The sequence below is a fragment of the Macrobrachium nipponense genome, chromosome 7 (assembly GCF_015104395.2).
Source record: "Macrobrachium nipponense isolate FS-2020 chromosome 7, ASM1510439v2, whole genome shotgun sequence".
In the NCBI taxonomy this organism is placed as follows: domain Eukaryota; kingdom Metazoa; phylum Arthropoda; class Malacostraca; order Decapoda; family Palaemonidae; genus Macrobrachium; species Macrobrachium nipponense.
In genome coordinates, this window is record NC_061109.1 from 2694045 (window position 1) to 2706750 (window position 12706).

Consider the following 12706-nt stretch of genomic DNA (forward strand, 5'->3'; position numbering starts at 1 on the left):
TTTTATCGTCGTGGCTTTTTTGTGGTTAGAAGAGAGTAGTTTTGCTGAAGCAGGTCAAGCTTTGTAGCCAATGAGTCCTCCTTGGTCCATAATCTGTCTAGGAGGAGAGGGGAGACCAAGACTGCCACTTATTTATTGGCCATACTGCAAACTATCTTCACCGACAGCTGAGCCATAGCACTCATAGTCACACTCTCCACCAGTACCCATTCCCTTGTAACATGAGAGAGACATTGTTATAACAGGAGAGATATTGGGATAGAAGTGAGGTGTTGCTGGCTTTAGAGTTGACAGACACATCTGGAGGAATCTTGGGTTATGGCTCGAACGTTAGCCACTGGTCTGTGCCAATTTACTGAGACTGAACAAGAATTCTGTGATGACAACCGCTTTTTTCAAAAGGATGAGCGTAAGAGGTGTGGGGGGGGGGGGGGGGGGGGGGGGGGGGGGGGGTGGGGGGGGGGGGGGGGGGGGGGGGGGGGGGGGGGGGGGGGGTTGGGGGGGGGGGGGGGGGGGGGGGGGGGGGGGGGGGGGGGGGGGGGGGGGGGGGGGGGGGGGTGTCTGTTAGGCAGCGGAACAAAAAAAAGTTCCTTGCCTAACCTGGCAGCCCCTTGATGTGTGTACTGAGGCATATTAAAGCAAAGTAAAAACAACAGTAGTCTTGGCATAAAACTTAGCCCCCCAAATCCAGTACTTGTTGCTTGCACCACTTCATTAACTGGTCCTGTCCCAAGAAGAAATGAGACATACTGATATATACGTACTACAAAAATCATTTAAAACTTGAATTATGTTGAGTAATTTAGTACAGATTATAAGACTAACACAGTTTCTTGGAAATATATATTCAGCAAAATATAAAGTGTATTCAGAGCAAAAGCAAGTATTTGTTAACAAATTAAGTACTACACAGTATAAAATTTAAGATGAAATGAGCTTTTCAGATAATGCTTTCTATGAATTGATAAAAAAAAAACAGTAAAGCATCACCCACCCTGCTATGGATGAATTAAGTGATAAATAAGGGATTGTCAGTTATATAAAACAAAGAAGTAGGCTGAAGCAAGTCCTTCCTTAAAAAGGGTATAGTTCTTGTACTTATCAAATCCTGGGAAGACAAAATGACAAAAAGTCAGTTACACACACACACACACACACACACACACACACACACTCTTAAAAGCTAGGGCAGAGTCGGGGGAGCCCTGTTGAAATGTTTATGCTATGGAGTTGACACAACAGGATGAATGTAGACAAGGGCAAAGGCTGGAGCCTGGCTGGATGAAGAAGATTAACACTTTTTCTGGATGAAAATATGACTTTTATTAGATTTACATGTACAGTACTAATAAGGCCTAGCAAATCAGTGGCGTGATTGGTATGGTCTTGGCCTGCCACCTCGGTGGCTGCGAGTTTGATTCTCGGGCGTTCCATTGAGTTGTGAGAGATGTGTATTTCTGGTGATAGAAGTTCACTCTTGATGTGTTCGGAAGTCACGTAAAGCCGCTGGTCCCGTTGCTGAATAACCACTGGTTCCATACAACTTAAAAACACCATACAAACAAACAAAACAAAAACAAAGTACTAATAAGGCATCTTATTACTTGTGGGTTGCAATGAACAAATAAATTTTGGTTTGAAAAGAATCTCATTAGCCACTCATGTAATGTTGTATATTGTAATTGCCATTGAATAAAAACATTCTTGATTTTTGTCAGGTTACATCATCAGGGGGAAATGAGACTCGCTCAGCTCGCCTCGAGGTGATAGAGTTGCCTTATGCCCCAACAGGTGTCAAAGCTGAACGAACTCCATTGATTCCGAAATCTGTGCGTGTGTCTTGGACTCCAACTTTTGATGGAAACAGTCCTATTGTTAAGTTTATAGTTCAGAAGAGAGAATCAGCATCTGAAGGTAAAGATGTCAGCTATTGATATTAATTTAGTGCTTTTGTGTATTCTTTTGAGCTTTCTGTAGAACATAATTGTTTTGTTGTATATTACATATTTTCTTGTGAATCCTAAGGTTAAATTTTGCATTTATCCTTTGTATTCAGTAGTCTGTGAAAACATAAATTGAATTTCATACTTCATTTTGATAAAGGCATTTTTCATATGATTCCCAGAACCAGGTAGAAGTTATACATTTGCCAGTTCTAGCAAATCATAATTTACATGTGAATGTTTCTTGTGATTTGAGTAACCAAAAGCTTTTCTGGTCTTCAATTGCAGGTGTTGTGGATGACCTGGGTTTAAATTGGGTTACGGTGCTTACCAATGTAAGTGCAGATGCTACTCAGGCAATAGTTGGGGACTTGAGACCTTCCACAGCTTACCAGTTCAGAGTCTCCGCTGTGAACAATGTTGGAGAGGGCTCTGCATCACTTCCATCTGATACTGTGATATTGCCCCAAGAAGGTTTGTTGATTTGACCAAAAATATATTTTGTATTGATTTCTAATAATGTTTGCTTTCCTCACTGCTATTCCATGCAGTGCATAAAAAAGGGAAATTTTAATGTCTTTTAATAGGCAGACTGACCTTCAAATTTCAAGAGACTGTAAAACTTTTACCTTCTCTGGATATCTCTACAGGTTGTCTATTCACAAATAAAAATTGGATGCGTCACGTAGTGCCACACTGTACTTCGAGTACTTAATGCATTTCTGAGTACAATTTTTATGTCAAAATAGAAGCAAAGAGCAGATTTATTATAAGAGAAATATATAAAATTATGTACTATGCAAATTAAACAGACAAAAGAAATAAGAACAAAAGGCTAGAGTCTTTTTCTTGAACTCTCCAAGAAAAACATTTCCACAGAGTTACACCCAACAGTTCACCCAAATAAGTAATATGTACTGTATAGTTATATGAAAGTACATGTAACCTCATGGCACAAGAAGTTAAGGCTTGCAAACTCATTTACAAAGAATAAGTGATAATACTAAATACAAATAGAAATTGCAAAATCATTTACAGGGAATAAGGTTAATATATTCCATGTAAATGATTTTGCAATTTCTATTTGTATTTAGTATTAACGCTTATTCTTTGTAAATCTCTTGTGCCCTGAGGTTTCATGTATTTTCATATAACTATACAGTACAAATGCAATATCTCTGAGGCAGAATCTTCTTACTTTTGTTGACACATTTTGCAATATGTATGGAAGAAGGATAAAAATGTATTTCTATGCCTTACTTTTAGTAATCTATGTCCTTCCACCACTCAATGTTTGACTTCGTGCTCACATTTAACAAATTCTCTCTGAATAAAGAATATTCTCTACTAGGTGGTGTTAGACATTGACACAATATGTCAGGGCCAAAATGAAAATAAGACACTTCAAAGTAGTGAATCCTGATTGGGACAATGAAGGGATTTAATATAAATTTGAACTGGCTACACAAAATGAGAGGAATTAAGTGCATTCCAACATCATCATCTACATCATCTATACACAATGGTAATGCATCACAAAGTAAACCCTCATAACTGAAATTCAAGATTAAATTTCATGTATATAAATATAAATGTTTTCAGACTTTCGACTCTTATATGTGATCAATGTCTGTCAGGCCTTCTTGATACAGTTTTTAATATCAACTCTTTCTCTTGGTAAATTCTCAATATTCTGCTCCTCCATAGTTTTTCTTTCCAGTCACACACTTTTTAAGCAACTGTTATCTATTGAATTTAATAAGGTTTAAACGTGGGAGTGAAGGACTACCTTGAATTTTATATTGATTTATATTTTTAGCTGGTGTTCATGCTTTGTCTTTACATATTGAGGGCTGGTTTTAGGTGTTAGGGTAAGATTAAACGTTAGCATAGATGCAGTCTCATCATGAATGTTTCAAGATTAGTATATATACATGTGTGGTTTTATTCATATGTTCTATGTTAGTTCAGAATTTTTATGTCAATGTTATGTAAAAAATTATTTGCATCTACTTTCAAGGTAACTTCACACACTGCAATCCTCAATAGAACATCTTAGTGGTTATTCATTCTGTTTTGATTTTTACACCAGTTTAGATATTTACCGTGTGCAGTACATACAATGGTTCCTGTGTCTTTATACCTCCCTTATTTTCCAGCTCCATCAGGCCCACCTCAAGGATTAGTTGGATCTCCGAGGTCCTCGACTGAGATCATGATACAGTGGGAGCCTCCACCGGAAGAGGACCGAAATGGGATAATCCATGGCTTTATGGTGCGTTACAGACTTTGGGGCTACAAGGACTCGCAGTGGTATTATCGCAATATTACTAAAGAGGTACAGTAGTAGTACAGTGATTTTGTTTCGCATCACACTTCTTCCTGTTTAGAATCAGGCTCTTTAAATATGAATGAAGACTTGCCATTTATGTTCCACAAGGAATGAATCTTGAAGCTCCCCTCCCACTTTTGCTTTATCACCTTCCTTTTATATTTTATAAAATTTACAGCTGGTTGTTTTAGTGGATATTTCCAGTTTTATGTAATGTAGGTTTTGGCAGATCATTTTAAATTTTGTTTAATATACTGTATATGTACAAAAACTTAGTTGCTTCAATCCTTTCTTGGTTTAGTGTTTGTATACGGTATTCTCACATTGGCAAACTTATGTAATGTCTCGTAACTATGTTAACCATTATTTTTTTTGCATTTTTGTCTTATTTTTTTATTTCATACAATGAACTTACCTGTCAGATATATACTTAGCTAAGACTCCGTCGTCCCCGACAGAAATTCAAATTTCGCGCCACTCGCTACCGGTAGGTCAGGTGATCTACCGGCCTGCCCTGGGCGGCAGGACTAGGAACCATTCCCGTTTTCTATCATATTTTCTCTGTCGCCGGTGGTATCAACATTGTTGTTACTACCTCCTGACTGGAATTCGCTTTTCAAGACTTTTTTGATCATCTATATTGGATTTCTTGGTGACGTACTGGATCGTTGTTTTGGCATTCGCTACTGTGGACTGGATTTGGACTTGCTTTTGATTTTTCTGATAGAATGTCTGATTCAAGTGTTAGTGTGAGAGTGTGTGTGAATGTAGGCTGCAAGGTGAGGATACCGAAGGCTTCGGTTGATCCTCACACTGTATGTCGTAAATGTAGGGGGTTTGACTGTTCTTTGGCTAACACCTGTATTGAGTGTGAAAAGTTGAATGCTAATGAATGGAAGACTCTAACTTCTTACTTGAAGAAGTTAGAGAGGGATAGAATTAGACGGGCTGCACAAAAGAGTGTGAGTACAAGGCCTATTGAGCCTTTTTCCGAGTCTAACTCTCCTATTATTAATGAATTTGATTCTCCCTATGTATCTGAACCCTCACAGGCTTTGCATTCGGATTCGGCTTCGGAAATCGCCAATCTGAAGGCTACTCTTCGTAAAATGAAGACAAAGATGGCGGCCATGCAAGGTAAGGGAAGTGATAGTGAATTACTTAGTGAAGTGAGTGTTCCCAGTGTCTGACCGTCCCTGCGATGCTCCCAGGCCTAGACCTCTTCCAAACTCACATACCCAGAGGAGAAGGAAAGTCGAAAGTCGTACGGAGGTTGTGGGGAATCCCCAACGGTCAGGCGTCCCTTCAGCAGGTTCTGTTTCGCTACAGTCTGCTCAGGACCGCTTTAATAGAAGCGTCCTACGAGATTGTTTCTCGTCGTCTGGTTCTCCTTCACCTAAACGAGGGTGGAAGGACTCGGATCTTTCTAGGCCACTGAAAAGGCACTGGAAAGAGCGCGCGTTTGACTCGAGCCCGGAGCGCTTCTCGGAGGAAGCCCCTTCTTCTATCAAGAAGGCTAAGCTGGTTTCAACGCCTCCTCGAATGGTATTTGAGGATCGCTCTCCTTCGAGTTCTCCTGCTTCTTCTATTGAAGAGGACGCTGGTGTGGCTTCCAAGAGGATATTGCTTGCAGTACAAGAGCAAATAGCCTCTTTGGTTGGAGTTCTTTCGAGGGATCCCCCTCGCAAGAAGGACGCTAGACTTCCTATTAAGAAGTCTCGTCTTCTTTCACCTGCCAGACGTGAAGCGTCCTCCAGGCATGGGACGTCTTCCAGGCGCGAAGAGTCTTGCAAGCGTCAGGAGCTATCCGAGCGAGTTGCTCTGGATAAGGATACGCTCAGGCGCGAGGCGCCAGTTAGGCGCGAGGAATCAGCCAAGCGCGAGGCGCCAGCCAGGCGCGAGGATTCAGCCAAGCGCGAGACGCCAGCCAGGCGCGAGGAGTCAGCTTTGCGTGAGGCGCCAGACAAGCGCGAGGCGTCAGCCAGGCGCGAGATGCCAGCCAGGAAACAAGCTCCAGCCAAGCGAGAAGCGCCAGCCAAGCGTGAGGCGCCAGCCAAGCGCGAGGAGCTTTCCAGGCGTGAGAAGTCAAGCAGATGCGAGACTTCTTTTAGACTTGAAAGAGATTCTGTTCACTCTATGAGTCCCTCTCCTAGTAGGAGTTTGTCACCAGTAGAGAGAGAACGGGATGAAGATCCTCTCGTTTTTCAGGCCGATTCTCCGCACGGTGTAGAAGGAGATTCGGAAGAAGAGGGTAACGGTAGAGAAGGAGTCTCTAACTATAGAGTTCTGACAGACCTTCTTTTGCAGGAGTACGGAGATTCTTTGACTCCTGCGGCTCCTCCTTCGCCTCGATCACTGTTTTCGAGTGCGGTTGTACCAAAGTCTTCCTTGAAGATGAGACCTACGATCTCTATGAAGAGAGCGCTACAGTCTCTAGACAAATGGATGTTGTCAAAGAAGGATCTGGGCAGAACCACCTTCTGTATGCCTCCAGCCATACTTTCTGGCAAGAGAGGTTTCTGGTACCGAACTGGGGAGAACATGGGACTTTCTCTCCCAGCGGAAGCCGAAGCGGACTTTTCAACCTTGGTTGATTCATCGCGGAGACACGCTTTGAATGGAGCTCGTGTGTCTTGGGCGATTTCTGAGACGGATCATCTCCTCAAGGGCCTCTTCCTATTTGGATTTTGGTAGTGTTTAATTTCCTAGACTGGTCCCTTGGGGTGATGTCTAAGAAGGCTCATGACTCGGAAGGTCTAGACCCCGAAGTCATTCTGAGTATTCTTTCTTGTATTGACAAGGCAGTACAAGACGGATCGGGAGAAATCTCCTCTCTTTTTGGAGCGGTACTCCTTAAGAAGAGGAGTATTTTTAGTGCCTTCTTAACCAAGGCGGTTTCTCCCTCACAGAGAGCAGCCCTGGTTTTCGCTCCCATGTCGGACTTCTTGTTTCCTTCTCAGTTAGTGAAGGACATTTCTCGCTCACTGACTGAGAAGGCGACACAGGATCTTCTGCAAACTGCAAGGAAGAAGAGACCCCTAGTTTCGGTTGACAAGAAAGGACCGACTTCTACGGTTCAGCCCTTTCGAGGAGGCCCTCCCTCCAGAGCTCCCTCTAAGAGAAGAGGTCCTGAGAGGAGAGGTAAAGCTTCTTCCCGTCCCTTTAAGAAAGGGAAGTGAGACAGACAACCTCCAAACACCAGTGGGTGCCAGGCTTCTCGAATTTGCAGACGCCTGGTCACTCATAAACTCGGACGCCTCTTCGATGTCCATAGTCAGGAAGGGATATCTTATCCCCTTCCAGGACAGTCCTCCCCTAACGACCATTCCGCGGGAACTGTCAGCCAGATACAGGGACCCTGTACTGAAGGATACTCTTCGTCTGATGGTGAATCAAATGTGGGACAAAAGAGCTATAGAATTAGTTCTAGAGCAAAACTCTCCGGGATTTTACAATCGGCTTTTCCTGGTTGCGAAAGCCTCGGGGGGCTGGAGACCAGTACTAGATGTCAGCGCTCTGAACAAGTTCGTTCTAAAGGAGAAGTTCTCTATGGAGACTTCGGCCTCAGTCCTTGCGGCTTTGCGTCAAGGAGATTGGATGGTGTCGCTGGATCTCCAGGACGCCTATTTTCATGTCCCGATTCACCCTTCGTCGAAGAAGTACCTCCGTTTCATGACGGGGGGAAGGATCTTTCAGTTCAGGGCCTTGTGTTTCGGCCTGTCCACAGCTCCTCAGGTCTTCACAAACCTGATGAAGAATGTGGCGAGGTTTCTTCACCTCAAAGGCGTCAACATCTCTCTATATCTGGACGATTGGCTCATCAGGGCCAGAACAGAGAGACAGTGTTTGGAGGACCTTTCTTTGACCCTAGACCTGATAAAGGCGTTGGGACTACTCGTGAACCTCGAGAAGTCGCAGCTGATTCCCAGACAGAACTTGGTCTATCTGGGGATTCAGATGGATTCTCGGGGTTTTCGAGTATTTCCTTCGCAAGAGAGAATCGTGAGAGGCTTGGAAAAAGTCTCTCTCTTCTTAGGGAAAGAATGGACTTCGGCGAGGGAATGGTTAAGCCTTCTAGGCACCCTTTCCTCGCTCGAACAGTTCTTTCCTCTAGGAAGACTGCATCTTCGTCCTCTTCAGTTTTTCCTAAGGAGATCATGGAACTGGAAGACGGGACTTCTCTCCGACAGTTTTTCTCCTTCCAATGGAGATGAAACCACACTGCAATGGTGGTTGTCCCCTCTAAAAGAGAACAAGGGAATTTCTCTGGAAGTTCCGAACCCAAGCCGAGTGTTGTATTCAGACGCATCGGAGAAGGGTTGGGGAGCAACACTAGGACCGAGAGAAGTGTCAGGCACCTGGAAGGCAGCACAGGTGTCCTGGCACATAAATTGCAAAGAACTTCTAGCAGTTCACTTGGCGCTAAAGTTCTTCGAACCCTTTGTGACAAACAGTGTGGTCCAAGTGAATGTGGACAACACTACCGCCCTGTCATACATTCGGAAGCAAGGAGGAACGCACTCCGTGTCTCTATACGAGATAGCAAGAGATCTGCTACTTTGGACCTCACAGAGGAACATCTCCCTCCTGACAAGATTTGTTCAGGGTACGAGAAACGTCAGGGCGGACAGACTGAGCAGGAGAAGCCAGGTCCTTCACACAGAATGGACCCTTCATGCAGAGGTGTGTCAGAGTCTTTGGGATCTTTGGGGCACTCCTCACGTAGATCTGTTTGCCACATTCCTTTCCAAAAGGCTGGAAGTCTTTTGTTCAGTTGTGGAAGACCCAAGAGCTCTCGTGGTCGATGCCTTCCTGCTAGACTGGTCTCATGTGGACGTGTATGCTTTCCCCCCTTTCAAAATCCTGGGGCAAGTGTTGAGAAAGTTTGTAGCGTCCAACGGGACAAGGATGACCCTGATAGCCCCGTTTTGGCCAGCACAAGATTGGTTTGCAGAGGGGCTGGAGTGGACAGTAGACTTCCCAAGATCCCTTCCAAGAAGGATGGATCTTCTCAGACAGCCACACTTCGAGAGGTTTCATCAAAACCTCCCCGCTCTCGCGCTGACTGCCTTTCGACTATCGAAAGACTTGTCAGAGCGACGGGTTTTTCTCGCGAAGCTGCAAGCGCTATCGCTAGAGCCCGCAGAGCTTCCACTAGACGAGTCTATCAGTCGAAGTGGGGAGGTATTCAGAAGGTGGTGTAAGTCTAAGAAGTTGTTCCTCCTCCAGTACCTCTATAACCGAAATCGCTGATTTCCTTTGTTCTTGAGAGAGGTCTCTCACTTATCTGTATCGACGATCAAAGGATACAGGAGCATGCTTTCGGCAGTCTTCAGAAACAGAGGCCTAGAGATTGCTGATAAAGATACTGCACGACTTGATTAGATCGTTTGAAACGACAAAATCTAAGGAACATAACTCCTCCCAGCTGGAACCTGGATGTAGTTCTCAAGTTCCTTTCGTCTGACAGATTTGAGCCTCCTCATTTAGCTTCGTTCAGGGATATAACAAGGAAATGCTTGTTTCTCCTATCTTTGGCGACAGCCAAAAGAATTGGGAACTTCATGCCCTGGAAGATGAAGTCGGCTTTAACAGAGACTCGGCCTTCTGCTCGTTTAGAACTCTTTTTCTAGCGAAAAATGAGAACCCATCGAATCCCTGGCCCAAGAGATTCGAGATTAAAGGCTTATCGAGTCTAGTAGGTAGAGAAACAGAAAGGTCTCTTTGCCCTGTAAGAGCCTTGAAGTTCTACTTAAAACAAGGAAAGAAACAAATGGGAGGCTCTAGACAAAGTCTTTGGTGTTCGATTAAGGACCCCACAAGAATCATGTCTAAGAACGCATTAGCTTTCTTCATTAGGAGCGTCATTACAGATGCTCACAAGTTCTGTCCTGACGACTCTTTTCCGCTTTTAAGAGTAAAAGCTCATGAAGTTAGAGCAGTGGCGACGTCTCTCTCTTTTCAGAAGAATATGTCGCTAAAGAAAATCATTGATACGACATATTGGAGGTGCAATTTGGTATTTGCATCTCACTATCTTAAAGACGTTCGCGTGACCTACGAGAAATGTTTTTCTCTGGGGCCTTTTGTATCGGGCGGATACGATACTGGGTACGGGAGCAAACACCAATCCTTACTTTGTACATACCTTCTACTAGATATGTTCTAGATTTCTGCTGACAAAGAGGGCTCGGTGCTGCACTGGCGGCCAGTCACTGTTGTTCAGTAAGGAACTCTTGTGATATCTTTTAGAGGAGTATTAAAATTTTTTTTTTTGAGAATTTTGTATGAATGCGTTTTAGTTTCGAGTTATGGGTTGTTTGTAATGAGTTCGGGGATAACTCAGAACAATTCTATATACTAACATGGTGGTTAGGATCAGGTGGTCGGGATTGGTTATGCTCCTTCATAAGGTGTGTTGTCATAGAAGTGGTCCAGTACCCATTGACAAAGTCCTTTCAGGCTCTGCCGAGTAAGCGGTTCATATACCATCGACAGACCCACAGAACTCTAGCCATAGATCTAATATCTCGCTAAAGTCTTGAGGTGATGCAGACTACCGGGCTACAGCCACGAAGTCTACCACCTATCAGGTAGGAACCAAGGTTTTTCTTTTATACCTACAACATATGTTGTTTACCTGTCTATTCCATATTAGCTGTCTCTTACCCTCCACCAAAGGGTGCCAATCAGCTAAGTATATATCTGACAGGTAAGTTCATCGTATGAAAATGATATTGTTATAATACAATAAAGTTTCATACATACTTACCTGGCAGATATATACGATTAATGGCCCACCCAGCCTCCCCGCAGGAGACAGGTGGAAGAGAGAAAATATGATAGAAAACGGGAATGGTTCTTAGTCCTGCCGCCCAGGGCAGGCAGGTAGATCACCTGACCTACCGGTAGCGAGTGGCGCGAAATTTGAATTTCTGTCGGGGACGACGGAGTCTTAGCTAAGTATATATCTGCCAGGTAAGTATGTATGAAACTTTATTGTATTATAACAATATCATTTTTCAGTGTTCTAGAACTTTCAGTAATTATAGCCCATCTGAACAGTATTCACTAGTATATCCAAACTTGCTTTATTAAGTCACGCAATGACAGTGGATAGTAATATATTTTACGAGAAAAATTTTATATTGCCTTTGTTATTAATAATTACTGTTAACTTAATTGGTCTCTTGAACCACTAGCAAGTTCTCAGAAGGGTAACATCAGTACAGAGTTCTTGCAAAGGGTAAAATCCTTTAAGGCTACAATGTCTTTCCTATGCAGTACAATATTAACAGATTAACCTCTTGTAACCCATAGGAAAAGGACAAGTTGAAGACTGTTAACATAAGAGTTATAGCTAATGAATTGCATTTTGATTTTCAGAGTCAGCATAATTACCTCATTGGGGGACTTATTATCTGGAAGGACTATGAGATTCAGGTGGCTGCCTACAACATTAAAGGTGTTGGTGTTTACTCGCATAGCATTCGCGTGAAGACTAAGGAGGGCATACCAGCTGCCCCGCCTAAGGATGTTGCAGCTGTGGCACTGACATCAACCTCTGTTAATGTAACATGGAAACCCCCAGACCCCTGGATGATTAATGGAATAAACCAAGGCTACAAAGTTCAGGCTTGGAGAGGTTTGTATTCAGTGTGTATGCTGTTGTTTTCTTACTGTATTAGTTACTGTTATGTCTGTAGTTGGCAGCTGTTACAGGAAAACATATACAGTACCCAACTTTCCTTTTCCAAATTGATAAATGGCAAATGGTTCCATTTCTGTAAACTGTGGTGCTGGTACCAAACTAATCTCTAGAATAACTCCAAGGTATTTGCAGTGTATTAGACTGTAGAGGCAATATGAACATGGGTGACATATTAAGAATTTTTAGCGATAATTTTTTCAGAAACCTGTTATGCTAGCATGTAATGGGAAAAGAGAGGAATTTTTCTTTTCAATGAAGTATAAATAATTTCTCAATAAACTTTACACCTTTCTTTTTTATTTTAGGGTCTTTGATTTGCTACTCTACTTCCATATTTACCACTTTTCAGCAACTCTACTTCCATATTTACCACTTTTCAGCAACTCTACTTCCATATTTACCACTTTTCAGACTTGCTGTTTATGTCCTCATTTCATCACATACCCAAACCACTTGCCTTGGGGCTTTTAGTCTATTTTTAGCCTGTAAACACAGCATCTTCTAGACATGAGTCTCAGCATCCTCTAGTCTTTTTCATATTTATTTTTTGTAAATGCTCTTTTATGCTGCATAGAAAAGTATGGGCCATATTCATATCATAGATTTTCTTTGTCTATCTCTAGGAATACATTAATGGTGAATGTCCTAGCAGTCATGACATCGAAAGCTGTAGGACACCATATTTTTTACTCATTACTTTTGGAGCAGTTGTCAGTTCCT

The 12706-nt window shown here is 42.9% G+C and overlaps 1 protein-coding gene across 7 annotated transcripts in view; it reads left to right on the top strand.

Moving 5' to 3' along the window:
- The window catches only part of LOC135217473 (protein sidekick-like), a 258080-nt gene that overhangs the window by 156014 nt on the left and 89360 nt on the right, over nt 1-12706 (top strand). For all 7 annotated transcript variants that reach the window (XM_064253381.1, XM_064253382.1, XM_064253385.1 and 4 more), the window contains 4 exons: nt 1719-1914; nt 2232-2417; nt 4103-4281; nt 11662-11920. In XM_064253381.1, coding sequence (XP_064109451.1) covers nt 1719-1914; nt 2232-2417; nt 4103-4281; nt 11662-11920 — 820 coding nt within the window. The remainder of the gene's footprint in view (nt 1-1718; nt 1915-2231; nt 2418-4102; nt 4282-11661; nt 11921-12706) is intronic.